Source organism: Equus przewalskii, chromosome 7, assembly GCF_037783145.1.
Source record: "Equus przewalskii isolate Varuska chromosome 7, EquPr2, whole genome shotgun sequence".
In the NCBI taxonomy this organism is placed as follows: Eukaryota; Metazoa; Chordata; class Mammalia; order Perissodactyla; family Equidae; genus Equus; species Equus przewalskii.
The window spans coordinates 66,649,519-66,673,723 of NC_091837.1; the positions used below are offsets into that span (position 1 = coordinate 66,649,519).

Genomic DNA, 24,205 nt, shown 5'->3' on the forward strand with positions numbered 1-24,205 from the left:
CATTACAGGGCCCCAGAGAAGTCTGCTCTATTTACCCTCTGCCAGAAGGCAGAGATCACAATGAGAAACCTGACCAAACATTTCTTGGGGCAACAGTGAGACCAGTCAAACAAGTTAAAGATTGTCAAAAGGGCCAGGGTCCTGGGCTCCATCTCTTGCTGGGGACTCAAAGCCTTTTGCACAGGAATGGATGAAAGGACTGGGAGATGGAGAGGAAATTTTAGGGACTTCCTGATGCAGGAACCCCATGAACTATGGTACCAAAATTCATTGGTGGTACCCTGACTCAGGTACAATGAAACTGAGAAAATGCAAAGTGCAAGGGTTGATAGGATTATAAAGGTTGGAATGTTTGAGCTAATATTATATGAAGAGGTTATGTTCTGCCAACTTTGCCCGAGTGTTTTACGGGAATGGATGTTATGTCTGGCCAGGAATGCTTCCTAGTATTATACCTAGTATTGTAAGACCAAGACTTGGTGATGAAGTCCTATTAGAAGCTATGGTTGGAGGTATAAGAGTTGATGGAATTAAGATGAAGTTCTGTAGGAGAATTGTTGTATTTAAATGTGGTTTATGTAATGTGATTGCATCCCTTTTTGCCTGATTGTATTATGGGTTGTATTATGAGGGTGGACATTATGTCTCACTGGGGAATGTTTCCCTTGTCTGAGAAACAGAGAGCATATAAATCTGCCCTTCAGGCATCGTTAATTAAACATGCTAAAAGGAGTCGGTAGAGTTGCCTGAGCACACACAATGTGAGATGAAACCTGGAGGCTGATCTGTGGAGCTAATAGAAGAGCTAATGGGGGCTGGCCCCATGGCTGAGTGGTTAAGGTCGTGCGCTCTGCTGCAGGCGGCCCAGTGTTTCGTTGGTTCGAGTCCTGGGCGCGGACATGGCACAGCTCATCAAACCACGCTGAGGCAGCGTCACACATGCCACAACTAGAAGGACCCACAATGAAGAATATACAACTATGTACCGGGGGGCTTTGGGGAGAAAAAGGAAAAAAATAAAATCTTTAAAAAAAAAAAAAGAAAGAAAGAAAAGGTAATGGAAGTCCCTCCCCAGGGTAAATTAGTCTAGGGTTGAATTGTGCACTCAGAAAGAGGGTTTTTGTTAAAGACTTTCTGGAGAATTTTTAAAGATGTGGTACATTTTCCCTGAAGTTTTAGAACATAAAAATCTTTTGATTTACGTCTTAGTTAAAAATCTCCCCGATATAAAGAAGCAAATTAAAGAGAATGTAGTTGGATGAGCAGGTCAGCCTTTTGACATCACACAGGTGACAAGCAAAGTGTTTGAGAAATTAAAAGCAACTATCTTTGTCTTGCAAATCTCTTCAGAATCATAAATGTAAACACAGTCCACAATCACCTGAGACTGGTTCTGGTTAGCTCAATTGATACAACCTAAAAAAAAGAGGAAATATTTGGAAATTTGGAAAATAAAAAAATTGTGAAATGTCCTCTTCACAAATATTAATTAAAAGATTTAGCAGATGAACTTAATTCTTTCCAACTGCTAAAATAAAATTTGGATCCTTCTATTCCTTTGCAAACTAGTGAGTTTTTTATTGTACCTGATTCATAGCAAAAACTTAATGGAAGCCATAGGGTCTCTGTGTCTGTGTGTTTATGTATGTATATGTATATATACATATATACACACACACACACATATATACAACATATATATATATATATGTTGTAAATATGAGATATTTTTCTACCTCCAGATGGTATGGCCAAAATTAAGAACTCCATTTAATTGGATTAAAGTAAGCATTTGTATAAATTATTTCTAAATGTAATAGGAACTAACCCAATGTTTTTCAAGTTAATATGATATAAAATAATCATTGGTAAATAAAAGCTTATTTAAATTTGTTGGTTTGATTGAAATAGGCATGCCCCCAGAGGTATCAGCATTGGATATGATGCAGACATACAGCCTTTATTCTACTTGAGTTTATTAGTCAAATAAGCTCATGTTATCTCTGCTATAAATTTGTCAGCAAAGATAACTTAGAATGGTAGCTGGTTTTGTCTAATGTCTCATAAAGTTTTAGTAGGTAATCTAAACATAATTGTTGGTAGCAAATGTTTTAGATAGATGTAAGTGAGATAAGAGTTTATAGGTAAAGTTTTAGCAGCAATTATATTTTATGGCATGTGTACTTAAAATGGCTTCCAAAATTTCTTTGGTAACTTGAAACTTTGAAGTTTTACTAGGTTAAATTAAATAATGGAAAACTCAGTGAATATCTAGATCATTTTCAATTAGGATAAAATACTGAAACATTAATTGCTAAACAAGTCTGAGTTTACCTACTTTTGTCTTGTTATTACAAAGAAACTAAAGATGTTCAGGTCTATTAGTAAACATGTCTAGTGCTTTATTGAAAGATTATACTATGAAGTAGCATATGTTTCCAGAAATTATGAAAATATTTGTAAATTTGTCAAGCCACAGAATCTAATGTAAAAGACTTCATAATTGCTCACTTCTTAGTTTTCACTAAAAATTAAGGTTTCTAAGGGTTAAGATTATAATTAATATATGTGATTAAAGCTACTAAAAATTAATAAGGGAAATATCTTTGGATACCAGAAAAGTAAAATGTATGTTTTCAGTAAAGAAAGCATAAGGAATGGAGATATTTTTGATGGTTTGTTTTGTTAAGAAAATAAATTTGTCCTAAAGTAAAACTGGATATGGGAAAGAGAAAAGTAATTTTTGTCCTAAGGAGAAGCTAAGAAGGAGAAAAGGCATGGGGCAAATTCTGAATGTAAAAAAGAAAGTCATAAAAAGTTTCTGGAAGAGAAACTCTTAGAAGAGTTTTGTGCACACTCAAGTTGGCTAAGATTGAAATGAGTTTAATTAGGTAAATGACCTTTAATATCAAAAGTAAAGTAGTGCAAAATAAGAATTTGATTTTCTCTCTCTTAAAAGGTTAATTTTCTTGGACTTTTAGTGTGCTTTTGATAAAGAGATTATAAAAGGTTTTTCTTTATTTTTGAGTAAGTCTACCTAAAAGGCAGAAATTCTGTTTTGTCAAAATAATTTCCTATGTTCAGAAAGTTGAGGTCTCTCTATTAAGAGAGCTAAAGTTTTTTATAAGATTGGCACCTGAGCTAACATCTGTTGCCAATCTTCTTTCCTTCTTCTTCTTCTCCCCAAAGCCCCCCAATACATAGTCATACATTCTAGCTGTAGGTCCTTCTGGTTCTGCTATGTGGGATGCTGCCTCTGCATGGCTTGATGAGTGGTGCTAGGTCCATGCCAGGATCCAAACTGGCAAAACCCCGGGCTGCCAAAGTAGAGCACATGAATTTAACCACTTGGCCATGGGGCCAGCCCCTGAAGTTTCTTTTAAAACTGTTTCTCTCTCTGTGTTTGCCTTTAACACCTTCTGATGTCACATGGTTAAATTGATAACTAAGCATTGTCTCACAGTGACCTATGATCTTATTTGACCAAGTGTTTTCAAACCTTTTGATATCTTTAAGAAGCTTCCCCAAAATTCAAATCCTGAATGAAGTCTTTTATTTTTCTAACCTGAAATAACTTTTAGAATTTCCAGTGGGTCCCTGGGCCTTCTCAAAGAATTTGTTCTCTCTTCCTATAAAGAGGGGCATATTAAACTAACTAGGTTTGTTTGGTATATTAAAATGCATGGGAAGCATTGTCAAATAAGTGATGCTAAACCTCCCTTATGGATATCCTTGTATGCATATGTTATTAATATAAATGTTCTAGAAATTGTATGAAATTTTTTCTGATGTCCTGGTATAGTGTTATCAGCCTAATTACTATCTTAAAATGTGCGTTACAGAAATAACCAAATTTCCTTACCAATTGCACTGTCACCATGTCTTTAACCTCACCATTTTAAGTCTTTTGTCACATACAGACAGTTATGATTTTACTCTGATGCTTTTGCAGATATGTTTCCTCTTCAGAGAGATTCATTGAAAGAACTCTGATGCTTACTCTAGAATACAGGTTTCTGATAAACTTTCAGATCATAAAAGTGAACTGGTAAGAAATCACAGAACTCTAATGGAGAAACTGATGGCTTCATAAAACTGCTAACAAAAGATAAAAGATTGCGAATTGATTACATGGGACTGAATGAACTGATGAGGATGATTATAATTTTATGACTTTTTGTTTGAAATATTGCTGATTTTTTTAATGTATTGTTTTTCCAGATTTAAGGAAAGATTTTTCTCTTAAGCTAACTATGACTTATAGCAGTTTGGTAAATTATAACTTTATAAGCAGAACTAAAACATTTATCTTTTTTCTCTACTTGATCCCTCCAGAATTTGGAAACTCTTGATGAGTGAGTATTTTTATTTTCATGGCTATATAGTTATTTGCATAAGTTTAATAAGAATCTCTTCTCCTTATAACAGGACACAATTAGAAACATTAGTTATATTACCCAGGCTTTGGCTGGAATGTCATATTTGAGAGAGACATACATAGACTCAGATATGACTAGACAGCTATAAGGAACAAAGGCTGACTTTATGGAACAAATAAAGCCCCTTGGAAATATTGGCCTGGTACCTTGTTTACAGAGTTCCCAGCAATCTTACCAGGTGAATAAAAAAGGCCACTTCCTGGCATATGCAAGAACCTCAGGATATTTGTGGTAACTTGAGAAGGAAGGAATCCACCCAAATCTATAGGTATTGCAGACAGAGTCTGATAACAAGTCCTTGGCTTGGTTTTCCTGGCCTCGGAGAGGCCTTTAAAAGTTCAGTCTGAGGGGTCAGCCTGGTGGCATAGCGGTTAAGTTCACACACTCTGCTTTGGCAGCCAGGGTTTGCAGGTTCAGATGCCAGGCACAGACCTACACACTGCTCATCAAGCCATGCTGTGGTGGCATCTCACATGCAAAATAGAGGAAGATTGGCCCAGATGTTAGCTCAGGGACAATCTTCATCAAGCAAAAAAACAGCAAAAAGAGGAAGATTGGCAACAGATGTTAGCTCAGGCCCAATCTTCCTTACCAAAAAAAAAATGTTCAATCTGAGATTCTTTATGAAAATTTCCAGCAAAGCAGATTTTTAAAAGCCTGTATGGGAACAGCCCAGTAGTGTTATGGCTAACTTCACTCACTCCACTTCGGTGGTCTGGGGTTTGCAGGTCTGGATCCTGGGTATGAACCTATGCACCACTCATCAAGGCTTGCTGTGGCAGTGTCCCACATACAAAATAGAGGAATATTGGCACAGATGTTAGCTCAGAGCCAATCTTCCTCACCAAAAAGAAAAAAGAAAAAAAGCTTATATGATCAATCACTGTTCTTGTTGTACTTATGTAAATAAGGCCAAGTTTATTGAAACTAGACTTATTTTGCATACCAATTAGTTTTAATTTGGCTCTGTTTGGTAAAAATGACGGGGATTATAAGGAGAAAAATTATGTATCAATAGAAACTATAATACATACTTGCAGATAGTAGATTCCAGTTCTGTTAATTGTCTTTGAGGTTTTTGTTTTCTACCTGTAAACTGGACTGGATGCTGAATTCTTCTAGTTTCCTCAAATATTTGGCTATACATCTCCAAATTAAAGTTTTCCATTTTTTCCATCCTTTTCAACTGGAATCATTGAGGCCTAAACCACTCTTTTTCCTGAAGCCCTGCAAACTGAAGCTTAACAACCTGATATAAACTTATGAGAGACTGCCACCAACAGCCTATGTTTAGACAATTTGCATGCCTGTTGCTGTATAAGCTACTCAGAAAGATACCTGAACATCCAACAACATCATCAGAGACATTTCAAACATTGCAAAAGATGCTTTGACCCTGACATCTAGAGACCTTCTTGACAGGCTCTCCCCTGAGCTCAGAAATTAGTTTATAATAAGTTCCAACCACTAACCTTGTTTTTCTTTTTGTTTCCATAGAAATGCTTCTTGTTAAATACGTGATTGCTTGCTTACACAACATAGGCCTAACTTTGAGAACCCACCTGCATCACTGCCTCCTAAAGGGAATTGAACTGGACTGACCTATGTCAGGACTAAGGGACTGGTTCAATGAGATGGAACAATCTACCAGCAGCTTCTGGATTGTGAAACTTCTTGAAGTTTCAAAGGAAGGAATGCGGGGGATCAGAATTTGCCACCCCAAAACGTGTCTCTTTGACTTGATTATTTTTAAGAATGAAAGACTCAGAAAGAAACTTTGACTTTCCGCCTAACCGCCTAAATAAATTTAAGATAGAAGGCCTGTTTCAGGAAAGAGCTAATACCACAGATAATTATAGTATAATATAAACCAGGTGTGGTATACAGGGAGGCACCCATTTGATCAAAGTCCTCTCCATGTCTCATTGTGATTGCAAGGCAATGGCATACATTTGTTTACCAAACATTTGCTTTTCTGTCTCCATGTGAATTGCCTTCCTCCCCTTTGAAGTCCCAAACCACTACTTGCAACATCCTCCTTTGTCTTTAGCTGAAAATGGTGTTTAAGGCGGTGGCTTCAGCCATTTTGGTGAGTTACTCAGTTTTCCTGGGTTTCTCCCATGAATACATGTTATTAAACTTCTTGGAGATTTTTCTCCTGTTATTCTGTCTCACATCAATTTAATTCTTAGACCAGCCAGAGGAACCTAGAGGGTAGAGGAATAGTTCTTCCTTCCTCCCTTACACTTCAAAACATACCATCCTTCGGTTTCAGTTTTCCCTCTGTAAATGGGAGCATTGGTCTACTTGGATGTCCCCCAGGGTTCCATGCCCTTAGTGTACTAGAGTGCTGGCTGTGGAGTCCGGCAGTCCTGGGTTTGAATGCTGGCTTTGCTGCTTCATCCCAGCTGTGCAACCCCTGTGCCTCCGTTTATTATATGTAACCGCAGGATAACTATGCTTACCTCTAGGATCATTGGTGAGAACTAAAAGAGATACTACCGTGAACTTGCCCAACACAGATGTGCACAGTAAGTGCTTTGATTTATCATCACCATGGGGGCGGCGGGGTGGGACGGGGAAGGTTGGGACTCTATTGTAACCACAGGATCCCAGGGCTTTCCTGCAGCAGGGCGGGTTTTGATGGGGAAGAGGACTGGGTCACTGGGTCAGTACGTGAAGCAGAACCGTCTGAGTGAGGCTCATAGTCCCAGGGAAGTGGAGGGAGGGTCCAGGCATCTGGCAAGTCATGGGAGTCAAGGTCCCGGGAGACGACTCTCAAGTCACGGGGTGGGTTTCCAGGCCCTCAGGAGGGGGGTGCTTCCTGAGTCCTAGGGTTTCCAGGCCCTCCAGGGGGACCCTCCGGAGTCCCGGGGGTGGGGGCCCGCGGCTCGGGCTCGGCGCGGGCAGGGCTGACGCGTCCCCGCCCTGCCGCCCGCCCGCAGGTGCCCCGACGCAGCGCTGGTCCATGCAGGTGCCGGCCGAGGTGAGCGCGGCGCTGGGCGAGGCGGCCGTGCTGCCCTGCACCTTCACGCACCCGCACCGCCACTACGACGGGCCGCTCACGGCCATCTGGCGCGCGCGCGAGCCCTACGCGGGCCCGCAGGTGTTCCGGTGCGCGGCGGCGCGGGGCAGCGAGCTCTGCCAGACGGCGCTGAGCCCGCAGGGCCGCTTCCGGCTGCTGGGCAACCCGCGCCGCAACGACCTCTCGCTGCGCATCGAGCGCCTCGCCCTGGCCGACGACGGCCGCTACTTCTGCCGCGTGGAGTTCGCCGGCGACATCCACGACCGCTACGAGAGCCGCCACGGCATCCGGCTCCGCGTGACCGGTGAGCGGGGCGCGGCTGCCGGAGCGCCCTCTGCCGGCTGGGGCGGCCGAGGCGGGCGCAGCTCCTTTCCTCGCTCCCTACCCTCCAGCTCCTCTCGCTACGGGCCACCTGGGAACTTGTTAAACATGCAGAATAGTGGCCTCAGGAAGGGCAGGGTGGGGCCCGGGAACGAGCATTGTAATGGAGCTCCTATAGAGCGAATATCCCCCAATAGTTCGCAGACTAGGAGGAGAGAAAAACGCGTGAACAATAATCCTCATTACGGCACGCGCTGCATTGGAGTGTGTGCTGGGTGCATGAAGGGCACCCGCAGCTCCCTGGGGGGTGCACGGGGAGCCCCACCAAGCGCCCAGCACTTTGCTAGACCCTGAACTATTAAGATGTGGGAACCCAGGGCCCGGTCCCTAGCACAGTGATGCTCAACCCTGCGCACTGGAATTACGTAGGGAGAGTCTAAACATCCAGGACCCCCTGCTGGGGGGTACCCAGGAGTTCTGGGTTCGAGTCTGGCTCTACCAAGAACTTCGCATGTGCTCTTGCGCTGGCTGGGCCGCCTCTCTGAGTGCATTTCCGTTTCTTCCCAGGGTGGGTGCCTCCCTGCCACAGTCCCATGGATTCAGTGAATCAGTCTCAACTCTAGATCTTGGTGAGGTGGTCTGATTGTGGGAGGTGCCCTTGAAATCACACCAGCAGCCTGCCCCCAACCCTGTCCTACCACAGTAATAACGACCGGTTAGTGAGTAATTACTATGGGCCAAGACCTAGTCCAAGCACCCGACACGTATTAATTTGCCAAATCTTCTCAACAGCCCCAAAAGGTAAGTGATCCCCATTTTACACATGGAGAAATTGAGGCATACAACGGCGGAATAGCTTACCCAAGGCCACACGTGTATTGGGACCCAGGCAGCCTGGCGCCCGAGTGCCCACTCCCTCCTCTCTGCGCCCCTCGCCTGTCTTGGCGACCAAAGGGGGACTGGGAAGGGTTCGCCCCTGCCGGCTGCGCGCGCGCTCTGACCGCAGTTGGCTTTCTCTCTGTCTCGCCGCTCGGCCGCCGCTCGCAGCCGCCCCACGGATCGTCAACATCTCGGTGCTGCCCGGCCCGCCGCACGCCTTCCGCGCGCTCTGCACCGCCGAAGGGGAGCCGCCGCCCGCGCTCGCCTGGTCCGGCCCGGCCCTGGGCAACGGTTCGGTCAAGGTGCCGGGCCCGGGTCAGGATCACAGCCACCAGGTGACCGCCGAGCTGCCCGCGCTGGACCACGACGGCCGCTACACGTGCACAGCCACCAACAGCCTGGGCCGCGCCGAGGCCAGCGTCTACTTGTTCCGTTTCCGCGGCGCCTCCGGGGCCTCGGCGATCGCCCTCCCGCTCGGCGTGCTCGGCCTCAAGGCGCTGCTGCTGCTCGGCCTGCTGGCCGCCCGCGCCACCGCCCGCCGCTGCCTAGGTGGGTGCGCCCCAGGCTAGGGTGGGTGCTCGGGGCGAGGCAGGGCCTCTCCTCTTAGGGTAAGACCCTCTGGCTGACCACCTGGCATGGCACAACCGAAACATCATTTTTGCGCCTGTGATCGTCTCGCTTTCCTCTCCCTGCCGCACGCCCAGGAGGTGGGAACCAGCGAGAGCCCATTTTACACAAAGGAAGCTGAGGCCAGAGAGATTAGAGAACTAGCCCCTAGCCTGGAGTCACAGAGATAGAGGTCCAACAGTACAGCTCTGGAGCCCGCCCCTTTACCAGCATCCCATAAAGTACTCCTCCCTGTGGGCCCTGACCATTGGACTTTCCCAAATAGCACCATTCCATTATGTTACAACAAGCATCTTCAGGACCTGCTATGTGCTGTGTAGATGCTAGGAATACAGAGAGGAGTGAGACCTGGCTCCCTGCCCTTGAATGGGATGCTGAGGAGTAAGCACATTGCGATGTGGGGCGAGAAGTGCTGTCCTGGAACCCAGCATTGCAGAAGCCCAGAGTATGTAGGCCACAATCTGGTAGGGTGTCTGCTCAGGGGTGAGGGGAGAAGGCTTTACGCAAGTAAGGTGAGAGCTACACCAAAAGCAGTAAGTAGGCATGAGCTAGGAAGACAAGGAGCTGGTGGGATTCCTGGCAGAGGGAATGGCCTGTGCAGAAGTGTGGAAGTGTGAACTAGCAGAAGTCTTCGGAGAGCTGCAGTTGGCCCCACACTACTCTCCCAGAGCTGCATGGGAAATGGGCTCTGTGCCCCAGAGAGGAGGCTTCCCAGGGCCGCTCAGACCACCCCGGTCAGTAGCACCAGCCTCAAACTCTCCTGGGGTGAAATGTGTCCAAAATGTGTCCTGGCTGTCCTGGCTGCCGTCTTTGCCGTGGCCACGCTGGCTCTCCTGCTGGTTCTTTAGTCACTAAGCATTCTGTGCTTCAGTTTCCTCAAAAAGGCGGGGTTTTCCGTTGGATGACTCCTCACCCCACTCTTCTCCTTGCAGACTCCTGGTCATCTTTCAGGTCACTTCAGGTCACTGCTAGCTTGCTGCTTGTTGCATGTTCCCTTCAGGCCACTTTCCACAGTGGGGTGGGGTGGACAACAGGGCTTGTAGCCCAGAGGCTGCCATAGGGATTCAGCCCCCTCTCTCTCTCTCTGTCCCTCACACAGAGCACCCAGTCACCCAGGACACACCACCACGGTAAGTGAGCTACCCCACCGCCACCCACCCCACCCCACCCTAGTCCCCACTGGCCAACAGGTGCAGGCTTCTCCAGGCTGGTGTCATGAGGAGGGAAAACAGGCAAAGGACCAGCACTGGGGTGCCAGCCTTGACCAGGGTCTAGGCCCTCTCAGCAGCCTTCCAAAGCCCCCCACCTTCAGCCCACCAAGCCCAGGCCAGACCAGGCCACGCTGACCGGCCCCTTTGCCCCCACCCCACCCACTCCCAGCATTTACTGCGGGCCTCACACTGGCATCTCTCCCAGACCTGCCTGGTGTCCAGTGCCAAAGAGTCATCTGTCTGTCTTATCTCCACAACTATATGTGATTCCTCGAGGCTGTGTTTCCTTGTGTAGTGCTCAGCATTCCAGAACAGGCAGACCCACAAAAAAGCCACCTCAGGGCACTCATTGTCCCAGACACTCTGCTGAAGCCTTTCCCAACAAAATGTCAGAAAAGGTTCTGAGTGCTTGGCGGGGTGGGGGGGGTGGGGGGTGGCCAGGGACCTGGCTAAGAGGTGTTGGCCCTCCTGTCCATGCTCCCCTCCTCTGGGTGTCTGCCCAAATGAAGGCCCACGTTGAAGAAGAAAGGCTCCAATGCAGAGTCCCAGGGTGGTCTGACCGGGATGCTGGGTGGGGGTGGGGGAACACAGTTTTTCAGGGCCCACTGGACACGCCGGGGCAGTCCTATAACTCCGCTCCAACCTGTGCCCCGAGGGCTGGAAAAGCCACGTTGGCAGCCCAGACCCCTCTCTCCAGCTGCCTGCTCAACTGTCCCCCATCTTCTCGAAATCGTGTGCAATGTCCCTTTTCTTTGCTGATTTACGACCACACAAAGGTGCCTAAATCAGAAAGCTGACTGGGGTTCAAATATTTACTGAGTACCTACTGTGTACCAGGCACTGTTTGGGATGCTAAAGATGAAGTAAATATCCCCACTCTCAGAGAACTCACACTTTAACGTGCAGAATTTTAATAAACACGTAAACAAGGTCGTCCTGGACTCTAAAGTAAGAACTATGAAAGACGTGGACAAAGCGATGAAGTACAGCCCCGGGGGGGGTGGGGTAGGCGGCCACGGGGCTGTGGCTACTTTAGATCAGGACGTCCTCTCGGAGGACACGACATTGAGGACAGCTGAGGCCAGAGCCCCAAGGAGCAAGCAGGGATGACGGGGGCAATCCAGGAGGAAAGGACAAGTCGAAAGGCTCAGGAGACACCCAGGAAGGAGGCAGGAGGGCAGGCAGTCTGTGGGGTTTATTCTGAGTGCAATGGGAAGTCACTGAATCGTTGTAAGCAGACAAATGGCCCCATCTGAACAAGAATGGGGCCAGACTTGTGAGGGGCTGCTGACCACAGCTGAGGCTGGCCTGGCTGCTCTGATGAAGGCAGCAGTGGTGGAGGCAGGGAGATGGGGGCAGACAGAAGGCAGGCTGGCCAGAGGACCAAGTGGGCAGCATGAGCAAGGGAAGGAGCCAGGATGCCCATTTGGAGCTGGAACCCCGGGTGTCACTAAGATGAAGACAAGGAGAGATGAGGGGGTGGCGGTGAGGATCAGGTGAGCACTATGGGCATTTAGGTTTGAGATGCCTGTTAAGACGTCCCAGAAGTCAGGAAAGCAGTTGGAGCTCGGGAGGCCAGGCCTGGGGATACGGGTCTGGAGATCAGGAACACAGAGGTGGTTTTTGGAGCTACAGACGAGATCCCTTCAAGACGATAGAGACTCTGTGGTCTGAGATGCTGTCACCCGCAGTCGCCCCCTCCCTGTTCCACAAGTTCTGCGGCTGCTCTGCCTCCAACCTTCAGTTAGTCTTGAGGCCCCGTTGGATGTAGGCCCCCAGTGCCCATCTCATCTCTCCTTCCTGCCCGTTGCTGGGCTGTGGTTTGGGTAGTCGGGGACCACTCTCCTGTACTGGGTGGTAAGCCAACTTTCTCCTGTCCACAGGCTCCAGGCTCACGAGTCCAATTATGAAAACTTGAACCAGAGGAGCCCCCAGGGGCCACGGGCAGCTGTGTGTTCACCATGAGGAGGCCCTCAGCCATCGGCATCCACTTGTGCACCATAAGGAGCGAAGCCCAACGTGAGGCTTGGCTGGGACGGCCCTTTCTGACTCCCAGGCACCTTGGCAGCCCCCAGCCAAGTGGCCCCCCAAGGGGCTAAGGCCTCCACTCACAGAGGCTCAGTGGTCTCCTACATGGACATCTCTTTCAGAACTCCCGTGATATTTATGTCACTGGGGCCTGCATTTTGAAAGAATGTGTGTGTGCGCGCGCACGTGCAGTGTGAGCTTCAGAGCGAAACTTCCAGAAAAGCTCCTCTCACTCTTTCTTATCTAGAACACCATAGTAAAGCAGGCAGGACACTGGTCATGGGATTGCAGGGCCCAGGCTCCATCCTGGCTCTGTCACTGACTTGCCGTGTGGACCGGGGAACTTTCTTCCCCTCTCTTGGTCTCAATTCACCCACTGTTGAACATGGACAATAATATTTTTCCCTCCTGGCTGGTAGGACTGTCGAGACCTGAGGAAATAGTGGACATGAAGGGTTGAGAGGTATAAAGCTGTCTATGGATGTGAAGGGCATTACAAGCTCCTCCTTGCGAGCAACCTTGGGACATGCAAAATTCTTGGACAAGTGTGGCACCCATACCTGCATCTCTGAGAACAAGGGTTCCAGAGAGCGAGGCTGGGGCTGCGGCTTTGGCAGCTGGGGCTGTGCAAACCTGTGGTCCAAGGACCATCAAATTGGCAGCGAAGAGAAGGCTGGTGTCCTGCCCCCCAGGGCCTCCTCTGTGATTGCAACATCTTTGCCCACCTCTTACCCCATCAGCTGCTCTGCACTGCTCTGAGGTGGAACCCCTGGGAAAAGGAAATGAGAGACACAGCATCTCAAAGCTTCTGGAATCCACTTTCCTCAAGGGCTGAAATCTGGGAGGCCTGGGGGGAAGTGTGGGCTGCAGGGTCCCGGTGGATACAGCAGCTACGGCTCTGACTCTATGACCTGCATCCTCCCAGGACGTGCAGGGTCCAAACACACCTGGAGTGTCACCGCGTGGCCCGAATCCCGGTGGGCTGACTGTGCGGGATGCTGCCTTCCATAATCACATTTCAGTGTGCATCTGTTAATCATTTTAGTTCCTGCAGTCCTTGGGGTCAGGGAGAGGGGGAGGAGGTGTGCTTGGGACCTGGGCCAGGTGGCAAGAGGAAAGGGCCACAGGGACTGGGGACTGAAGAGGCCACGAAGACAAACTTTCTTTCCTTCAGAACTTTTCCAAACATTGGAGTGGTAACCTAGAGTGAGCACAGAGTCCTCTCTGATGCTTTCTTGGGGAGCTGGCCTGAAGGTTAGGGGATCTTCACAAGTTAATAACTGGGGCAGTGGGTTATAAGCTTCCCCTCCTCTCCAGAGCATTCACCAGGGCAAGTGGGTGATGGCTCATGGTTAACTTGGGATCCATCCATGAGCCTGTCTGAGCTGTGAAAAGGTCTGAGGAGCTGGCATTTGTACCTCCGTGTATGGGGATACTTTGGGAAACCTCCACACAGAGTCCTGTATCACCAGGGAAGAAGTGAAGGACGGGGGGTGGCATGTCTGGGAACGTCTGCCTAGTCTTTGAGACCAGTTTTGCAGCCAAGAAAAACAGTGATAGGAATTATCTCGTATGTATCTGTTTTGAGCTACGAATTGGGCCAGGTTTGGGGGGATACAGAAATGAATAAGGCATGTGTATCCATCCGCCGGTGCTAGGGTGTGCTGCAGTAACAAACCAACCCCAAAATCACAGTGGCTAAAAACAATTAGGGTTTACTCTCACCAAAGCTACATGCCCATTACAGATTGCTAGGGAGTTTTTTGTTCATTGCACTTACTCAGGGACCCAGGCTCCCAGGGATCCACCAGCTCTAATGTAGAGCGTTGCTGGACGGGAGATAAAAAGGAAGCGCTAGAGGGTCTCCCACTTGTGATCATTGTTCATTGGCCAGAACTAGCCACATGCCCCACTCACCCTCAAGGGGCTGGGCAGTGCAACCCTACATTGTACCTGGAAGGAGGAAAGCCAGAAGCATTTGGGATCAGCCTTGATCACTCCACAGTAAGACTCTCCAGGAGTTCTCATGCTAGTGAGTGACAGAGACCAGTTAGTGGAAAATCACATAAGGGCAACAGTATGCTGGAGGTGCCATGGGAGCACGTGAAAAGGGGTGACTGACTCAGTCTTGAGAAGGCTTCCTGGAGGAGGGAACATGGAGATGGTACATGTTGGCCATGCAAATGGGGGAGAATGGAGATTAGGAGGAAGAAAAAAGGTCACTCGAAGCAGAAGGGATTGTCTGAACAAAGGTCAGGAGGTGGGACACAGCATGATATTTAAACAGGTGCAAGTTGCTGGAGCATGGGCCTAGAGGCAGCGTGTGGCCAGAGCTGAGGCTGCAGCAGTAGGAGGCTCCTACGTGGCGGAGAGTGCTGCCCCCAGGAGGGCAGAGAGTAGCGGAAGGGAGTCAGGTGCCCAAGGGGCCAAGCATGGCGCTGGCTCCCTGTACTCTTAGCATGGCTACTTTCACCCATCTGACCGCTGCACCTGCTCCAGACCATGATGCTCTGGGGCTGGGGTTTTCACCTTGGGACCCTGGGCTCCCAGAGCAGCATTTCCTCAGTGGGTTCCAAGGGTCACCTGCATCAGGAACACCTGGAGAGCTTGCTCAAGTCCCCATTCTGAGCACCACCTGGACCTCCTGAATCACTGGCTCTGAGGGTTGGGGCTGGAAATTTAAACAAATTCTCCAAGTGATTTTGCCCCAAACTTTGTATTATGATCATTTTCAAACACGCACACACACACAAAGCTGAAACAGTAAGATGATCCCCCAGAGACCCACTATCTACATTCAACAGTTGCTAACATTTTGCCATATTTGCTTAATGCGTGTGTGTGTGTATTTGGCTGAACCATTTGAGAGTAAACTGCACATGTCACAGTACTTCATCTCTAATCACCTCAGCTGTACCTCCTGAGAACTAGAGAATTCTCCTCCACAACCTCAATACCATTATCACATTTGAGAAAACTAACAATAATGCAATAATATCTTATAGCCCACGTTCATATTTCCCCAATTGTCCTCAAAATGTCTTTTTTAGCTTGTTGTTTCTAACCAGGGCCCAGTTGATGCCAGGTGATTCTTAAGCTAAAGTTTAAGACTCCCTCTGGGTGCCCCCAACATGTGAGCGTGCTAGCTAACCACCCGTGGTCCCTCCTGTGGTATCCGCACTTTAAAGTAGGGCTTCCTGGGAACCCAAGCAGTGGCATGCCTCAAAGGAATTCGCCTCTGATGGATGGCTTCAGCCATAGGGATGGCTGTGGGGAGCACGCTGAGGAGGGACAGCAGAGGGTCCCTCTCACCTCCCTCTAACAATTTGCTCACAGTGCACAGGCAGCCTCCTGCTTGGTCTCCAGATAAAACTCTAGGGGCAGAGAGGGAGAGTGGTGAGAGGACTGCACCTGACCATCACCAGACCCTGTACGCTGGCCTCCGAGCCTGGCACTCTCACTGAGAGGTCTGAGAGGAGCAGAGCTGCGTGTCCTCCCCAGTCTGACCCTCTCGGAGCACTCAGACTCTGTCGGTAGCAAGCAAGGACCAGAGCCATGGGCAACAGGCTCTGTCAGCACAGCGTCCTTGGGCCACGGAGTCATGGAAAGAAGTGACCCAAGGAGGCTTAGTGTTTCCAAGACAGGACTTCCCAGTGTGGCGCAGGGCGCAGAGCTAGAGCCCTCCCTTCCTCGCACAGCGCTCTGTGAACGTGAGCTCAATTGTTCCAAGAAGGGCTTCTAACAACCGCAGGGTGCCCTCACTCTCAGCCGCCCGCAGACTGCTCCTGGAGATGGGCAGCAGGCAGAAGAGGCGACGGTTGCCCAGGTGCCCACCCAGACCCACCAAGAGCCACACACTTTCCTTGCCCTCAAGGAGCTAGTAATCTAAATTTTAAATCAGGATGCAGCTACATGAGAAGACACCGTCCAAGAGACCATCTACAATGAAGGTAGGCCCTGCCTTGGGATGGAAATGGCACTCAGTGGGACTGAGTTTTCACACACGTCCCCCTCACCAGACTGGACGAGAGAGCCGGGGTCAGGGTGAGCGCTCAGGCCCCACCAGTCGCAGAGCCTTCAGGCCAGAGGGACCTTGGAGACCAAGAGTTAGGGGTCCTGGGCTTTGTCTCACCTCCAGCCCTGGCCACTTAGGTCCAGCCCCATCCCCTCCACAATAACAGCCCCTCAAGTCTCTGGGGCCCCTTGTGATCCTCAGAGCTCCTTCACCTCCATGATCTCAGGTAGTTCTCACCAAAAAAACAGATTATCCTTGTTTCAAAATGAGGGAAAACTCCAAGGGAGGCAAGTGAGCTGGCCAGCGTCACACACTTAGTGACAAGACAGCTCTGGTCCCAGCTCCTTCCACACCCACAGGTTGCTTCTCCTTGTCAGGTTTTCTCTCACACGTCTTTCCTCCTCTCCTGGGTTCCTTCCTTCTCATCATATTATATGAACTAAAGGGAAAAAAACATGATCCACCAATACAAGGATATAAAATTACTTGAGGTGGTTGAGACTCTGGATTTTCCAGGGTTTGGGCCCCCAGACCTTAGTCTTCCAGTATGTCCCCAAGTCCTGTGTGCCAGTGACCTCAAAGGGTCCCCAGGGCTGAAGATTGCACAGGAGAGGCCCTGTGGAGACACTCACCTCCATGCCTCCACCAGAGGCTGCTGTGACCTTGGGTGGGGGAGGAGGAAGATGGGGTGGGGAGCAGAGAAGGGGGAAGGGAAGATAACGAAGGTAGAGGGATGGACCTTAAGAAAGATTAAGGAGGATGTGGCAGGGAGCAGGTCAACCAGGGAAGGCTGAGAGATTCCAAGGTAAATCTGCTCTAAGCCACAAATCCAGGCTATATTAAGATACGGTGTCCAGGCAAGAGGCCATATTGGTCACTCTGACCAATAGACCAGGAATGCCAGTCTGTTTCCTAAGAGGGTTTAGGCCAGCAACGGAAGACTGAGGGAAGAGGGCCATCTTCAGAAGAGGAGCGTTTTTGGAGGAAGATGGCTCCAAAAGGATGGCTCCTTCATCCTTAGATGACCTTTTCCAATTCTCAGAGTTGCCCCATGGTGATATGGACCACTTCCAGCTGCATTCCTTTGGGCCTGTCCCAGGAAAAGCCCACTGGTCTAGAGACGGGTAACTGATTGCTACACTAGAAGGAGGTGGGACAACTTGCCTCTAAGCCACTTTCCAACCCATAACCCTGTGGTTCTATCGGGAAAGGGAAGCCAAACCCTGACAAGCGTACAAGGGTTGGGGAGACACACCACACACACAGGGCCCTGTCCAGGAGAAATCCCAAACTGATGTTAATCCCAAATCAAATCTGCAGACCCTTCCACCATACTTTGGCCCATTCAAGATGTGTCTTACAACTGTTAATGAAAATGAGCGCTAAGGAAGACTCCCTGGCATTGCAAGGCTGAAGTGATTTCAGAGGACGTGACCAAGCTCAGGTTACACTGCCCTCTCCTGGCAGCTCGGCCCTCCCAGAGTCACCCACACCCCCACCCAGGAACTGGGGTGGTGGGAACCTTTGTGCAGCTTCATGTCCTTCCTGCTATCAAGGTCACAACCTCATTACAGACCCTCAGGGCTCTCCTGAGCTCTCTGGGATCACCAGGTGGCCTCTTGTCTATGCCAATTCTTAAACCCTCAAGTTTTAAATTCTCTTTGAAAATAGAGGCCTCGTCCATTATGGTGAAATGCCACAGAATATAGATTCTACCCGTTACAACCTTTCTAATTTCACACTTTTCTTAGTATGATTTCTGGATGAAAAGACCTGCCAACCAACTTGCCAAAAACGAGACACATCCACCGCATGGAAATTAAAGTTGAATCTAGTTTATTTGTAGAGTTTTACTTAACCAATTCTCATTTCTTCCTGTTTCTCATCATTATATAAAAATTCACCCTTCGTACAAGCATGTAGAATGCTCAACAATGAAGAAGTAGTGAATATTGCACATTTAACGAACAAAATAATTTGTGGGATTTTTTTTGTGTATGTGTGTGTGTGTGTGTTTTTGAGGAAGACTAGCCCTGAGCTAACATCTGCCGCCAATCCTCCTCTTTTTGCTGAGGAAGACTGGCCCTGAGCTAACATCCATGCCCATCATCCTCTACTTTACATGTAGGACGGCTGCCACAGCATAGCTTGCCAAGCGGTGCCATGTCCGCACCCGGGATCCGAACCAGCGAACCCTGGGCCGAGAAGTGGAACGTGCGAACTTAACCACTGCGCCACCAGGCTGGCCCTAAGTTGTGATTTTTAAAAAGGCCACTTCCCACATGTGGGAAGGAAAAAGAGTTGAACACACTTAAGAAGTATCTGTTCCCATATAAATGATTTTTAAGCCATCGAAAGAAAAATAAATTCTAACCCTCAGTGCTCAATGAGAGATATTACATCTGTACATTAAAAAATAAAAGAATCAACACCATTCCTTGGTGATTTCGTTATCCAAAAGTAGGGTGAGTAGTTTATTTTTTTCAAGTTACTGTTATCAGAAATCAGAACCTATCCAGACTGAAGGAAACTTCGACGATCCTTCTACAGGACACACGATGCCTCTAGAACGTGTGAGGACCAACACCGACCAGAACAAGGTCGGGATTAGCACCTGGCTGTAAGCCAAGAACATGACCCAGCACGACCCAGATGAAAACGGATCATCACAGCAGGACACTCTTTTTTTTTTAAAAGCAACATGCTTATTTCTAACATCAGACACTCCATTTGGCTTAGTAAGACAAAGTTAACTGAGCAAAAACATTTCAGCTACTACCTCAAAATAAGCTGTAAAGTTTGGCTCAAAGCCAAGAGTGGACAGTTTTGGAGGATCAGTGCAAAGGGCCTTATGGTTGGCCTAGCGTGCAGGTGGGTGATGAGACTAGTCGTTAGCAGCAACTGAGTTTGAACTCGCCACTAGTGGAATGTGCCAACCACAGGGCACAGCTGGGAAGAGCCGATGCCACCCGAGTGTCCAGGGGAATGAACTTTGCTGCCCGGCCCACACTAGTGTGACCAACCCCCGGAGGTGGGGCCGGGCTGAGAGAACAAAACATAAGGAGGCACACTCTCTTGGCGCCTGCAGGCAAGTGCCACCTTAAATTTGTGCCCTTGGTGCCTCGTTTGTCTCACTTGAGTCCTGGTCCTGCTAATCCTGGGCACGGCCCTTTTAGAGTAACATGGGCTAATTTGGGCACTTTTCCCAAAGTGCAGCCCTGTTAGACATCGTGGGGAAAGAGGACTAACTAAAGGCACTGGGCATGTAGCCTGAAGACTAACAGGTGGGCTGGCAGGCAGAGTCAGAGAAGTGACGAGGTCTGAAAATGTCCACAGGTCTGTCGTGGTGGGTAGGAGAGCGGCCCCAGCCTGGCCTGCTCCAGCAGAACCGTGACCGATGTCACCAGGAGGCCAGTTTCAGCTCACCATAGAGAGCTACAAACAGCTCACCAGTGGCCACCTGGGCTGCCTACGAGGAGCAGGAGTACTAACCACAGGAAAGGGTGGAGGACAGGCTGGCGGGTGAGGGCTGGGGATCCCTGCTGAGTGACAGGTGGGACCAGATGAGCTTCAGTGCCCCTGTGAACTTCAAAAGTCATGATTCTACAACATTTACTTCCTGCTCCAGAAAAAATCATTAAGATTAAAAATCCAACAGAAAACTGTGCATCACCTTCATTGAAAAGGAAGAAAGGGTATGAACGCTCTAACTTGTACAACGTGGAGACACCGATTTTGGTGACTGATTGGGAGGAATGAGGTTGGCGCTGGGTTAATGTGAAGTTAGGCTGCTTTGGAGGTTTTTGTCTTCTGGCCTAAGCTTCCCTCACCTCAGAGAACCGAGAGATGCAGACAGCCCCTGGGAAGGCAGACATGACAGAGCCAGCAAATTGATCACGAAACTCTGAAAAGACTCGTGCCTCAGGGCTGAGGTCCTCTGCATGCCCAGGAGCTCTAGGAACACACAGGGGTGGGTCCCAGCCCCTCTGTCAGGATGAGCAGGCACAGCAGGACCTCCCTCCCTTAGTGTCTGTGCCTTCCAGCCCCTGCCGGCGTCCTCCTGTTGCAGCGTTAGGTGGTGGAGCCAGGAGATCGGGGGAACAAGTGTGCCTGTCTGACCCGTCCTCTGAATACAGGAAGCTGTTAGACATCCCTGTCTGAACTGGAAGCCACTGATGGCCACGTGTGGCGAGAGTCTGTGGTACATGCGCATTCACTCGTTCACCTTCAACACTGCTCGGCACAGAGGGGGCCTTGGTCTTGCTTGATCCAGGTATCTACATGCAGCACCCATAACTGGCTTTGAAACTGTGGCCCTCTGCTCTTTGGTGGCCAAGTATTTTCACAGCAAAGGCTCATTATTCTGGAAAGCCAATGGGCAGGCTGCTGCTGCCCAGGTCTATTATTTCCCAGGAGGCTACAGCAGCACTGCCACCTTCCGAACGATCTGTCTTTCAAGGACTTTCTTAGCCCAGAGCCTCTCAAAGGAAGCTATGCGGTGAGTACGCCTTCCCCTGTTAAGCATGAAGGGGTCAGAGGGGAAGCACTTTTACTGATCATCTCTGTTACAGGGTCAGATTAGATGACATCAGGCATAAAAATCTGCATCAATTTTAACAACTGCAATAGTTTACAAGATAGTGTGATATCCCTAAAAATCAAATTCTTACCAACTACAACCAAAAATTGATTTTATTTTATGATTTTTACAGACCAAATACATTATAAATATTATAAACCTTCAAAAATTAATAGATTAATCATGATTTTCTTTAAAATGTACATATTGTCACTCAAATATTTCACATTCTAGGATATCAGTTATTACATCCTCCTCAAAACAGCACAGAAAATACTTCCTGTCGTAAAATCTCTGTTGCCAAATTACCCATTAAACTGTCCACAGCTTCGAAAATTTCATATACACAGCATGGAGAAGATGACTGATTCTGAAAATGGAGAGAAGCAAAAACAAGAGAAGCTCTGAGATGCAGTCCTTTGCAGTGACACTTCGTGCCCTGCAAAACTTGGAGGCTGAACAGGGAGGCTCTTTATCAGGGCACGTCTGTGAGGCCGAACTGTTCTGTCCAACTCAAGGCGTTTGAAATGAAGGACAGCTCCTATACACCTCCATACGCTGGGGGAGGTACTCCAAGAGGACATTTGAAAAGAGATTATGAGTCCGGTAACCTACATCCCTGTCCCCCTGCTCAAAGCTTAGGTAAGCATCCTTAGGCTATAGATAACCCATAAAGAAAAGACACATGATACAAGCGGGACAGACAAAACCAATTTTGAGCCAAGAGAATTATGAATATGATGTCAGAAGTCAAACTGTTAATTCGTAGGGGAAAGATTGGAGAGGAAGATGGCAACAGGACAAGGGAACCTTACAGACAGGCTTCAGTAATGGATGAACTGGTAACAACAGAAGGCACATGGCTACTGAAAAAAAGCCAAATTTCAGTTAAGTCTCCTGACCTGACCCAGTTTCCATGGACGAGTGTTTCAGCAGGTTCGCTAGCTTCATGTTTAAATATGGAGTGAAGAAAACAAGCATGGAACAGAGAATCAAGTTCTCAGTCTCAGTCTCTGTCTCTCGACAGTAGGGCCTCCAGATACCAAACTTGGTGTCTATCAAGAGTTGCAAACTTAAACATCTACAAGGGCCAAGTCAGTGATGTGAGTGAAGGAATGCGCTGGGGTAGGACCAAAGGGAATGTATGTCTATAGTGAACTGGAGAGAGTAAGCCCTGTCTACACTGTCCACCCATGTGGCTCAAACAAAACGCCTGTGCACAGTATGCTCATCACAGACCACCAGCGTGCCGCTCCCAATCTACAGAGATGGCTCCTTCTCCAGGAGGACACACAGCGGGACGGAAATGGGCTTGTCACCATCTCTGCTGTCCACAATAATCAGGATCCAGGGGTCACATTTTAGACAACGACTCACTTTAATTCAGCATTCCTATCTCCCTTCTAAGAGAAATAATTCTTTTAAGCTGGTGTATTTCCCCACATTTGAGGAGCGTGGAAATTTTCAAAGCTTGTTTTACTTTGAAGAAACACAAATAGGGTTCAAAGGTGAGTGTTCTAAATGATCCCCAAAGAAGTTAGATCTGGCACAGGAAGCTTGACATCTAAACAAAACAGGAGAAGGCAGAAGTGCAGACATATAAAAGACCCCCATCCTGGGGTCCTGTGAGATGACTGGGATATCTGGCAACTGGGAGTGGTTCTGTACCCAAGTGGAACTTAGTAGTAAGTTTCCCTTGTTGGATAAACATAAAAACTAAAAAGTCCCCAGGAAGTTTTAGAACCTAAGAAAATACAAACACACACACACACCGTGCACATGCACAACAGAATTATCTACTGCCTCCCAATGTGCATCTCAGTCAACTAACTCATTGGCCAAAGTGAGCTCTGCAGTGAGACTGAGCAAAGTTACTTGTGCAACAGCAAAGTCAAATGTAAACATAAATAGCAACGGGGTTTGTCGAGAGCCGCAGTGTTACTATCGTATGTTGTCCAAATAATGCACTTCCGGATAGAGACAGTTAACAAGAAGAGCCAGGAAGCTTTTCCCGTCTTGGAAGCAATGGCCAGGATGCTTTATAAATTGTGCAGCTTGCGATATCTGATCCTGGTATTCACCATACTGTTTACTCGATGTCAAGGATTCAAGAGCACTCAGAGCCTAAAAGACATGGAAGACAAGAGGGTTAACCACACAGGTGTGTAGCACATCTACTGTTACCAGCTGGTACCACCATGAACCTCCAGGGAAGCCTATGGAACTGGACTTTGAAGGCCCAAAGGCAGGCACTGGTTAACCACGAGCAGAAGGGGCCAGCAACCCAAGCTTCTGGCACTTTTGCTGCCTTCCACATCCAGCCTTCCCTCTTCCTGGCCTGTACTGTTTCCCAACCTTTCCCCACAGAGAGCCACCACTGCGGCCAGGCTGGTCTTACCGCCTTGTCCTCCTCCCCGCAATGCCAACAGTGGCCCCTCCCCACCAGGTCATCTGCTGCCTCTCTTCCTGGAGCCCCAACCGGAAATCACAGGCACCTGTTTAATTTGCTATTGGGTTTGTTCTTAGGTCACAAAATAATGTCGTATTAAACTGTCTAACTGGATGAAATGCAAAAGAAACCAGCGGCTAAGCGCTGCTGCGGGTAAGCATTAAGGTCGCCCTCTCAGCCAGCAAGAATAAAGCATACAGAAACGATGATGTTCCCATGACTCGCTTCAGGAATAAATAAAGATAAACATTCTCTAATTTCATAACTTTAACTTTTCCTTCCTTTATAGTGGGAGAAGAGCAGGGAAAAACACTGTATTTGGAGAAAACAAAAAACCAGAACAATGTTCTTGGGGGTGGCCAGTTCTGTTTTCCAACTGTGCAACCTCAACCCCCACTCCCCTCCAGGATTCCGAATGTGAACCATGAAGTCCCTCACTCTTTCCCCTCTCATTCATGGGGGCCACTGTCCTAGAGAATACAGAATATGGAATTTGCTTGGTTCAGTAAACAAGGAGGGAGAAGATTTTTCTGAGGTTGGTAAATGAACTGGCAGCTCAGAAATAAATCACCAGGGAGCTGAACACAGAATTCTTAGGGTTGAAAACAAACAGCTGAAGGGATTTTGGTACC

General features: G+C 48.4%; 2 protein-coding genes across 3 annotated transcripts in view; one reads left to right on the top strand and one right to left on the bottom strand.

Moving 5' to 3' along the window:
• The first annotated feature begins 6,916 nt into the window (after window positions 1-6,916).
• On the top strand, window positions 6,917-14,093 carry SIGLEC15 (sialic acid binding Ig like lectin 15). The gene is made up of 5 exons (XM_070630069.1): window positions 6,917-6,970; window positions 7,385-7,768; window positions 8,833-9,213; window positions 10,391-10,421; window positions 12,386-14,093. Exons 2-5 carry the CDS (start codon window positions 7,408-7,410, stop codon window positions 12,465-12,467), a joined length of 855 nt encoding a protein of 284 aa, XP_070486170.1. The 5' UTR covers window positions 6,917-6,970; window positions 7,385-7,407; the 3' UTR covers window positions 12,468-14,093.
• A 7,126-nt stretch (window positions 14,094-21,219) lies between these two features.
• The window catches only part of EPG5 (ectopic P-granules 5 autophagy tethering factor), a 109,179-nt gene continuing 106,193 nt past the window's right edge, over window positions 21,220-24,205 (bottom strand). For both annotated transcript variants that reach the window (XM_070630061.1, XM_008540278.2), the window contains exon 44: window positions 21,220-23,248. In XM_070630061.1, the coding sequence (XP_070486162.1) occupies window positions 23,066-23,248 (183 nt within the window). In that variant the 3' untranslated portion in view covers window positions 21,220-23,065. The remainder of the gene's footprint in view (window positions 23,249-24,205) is intronic.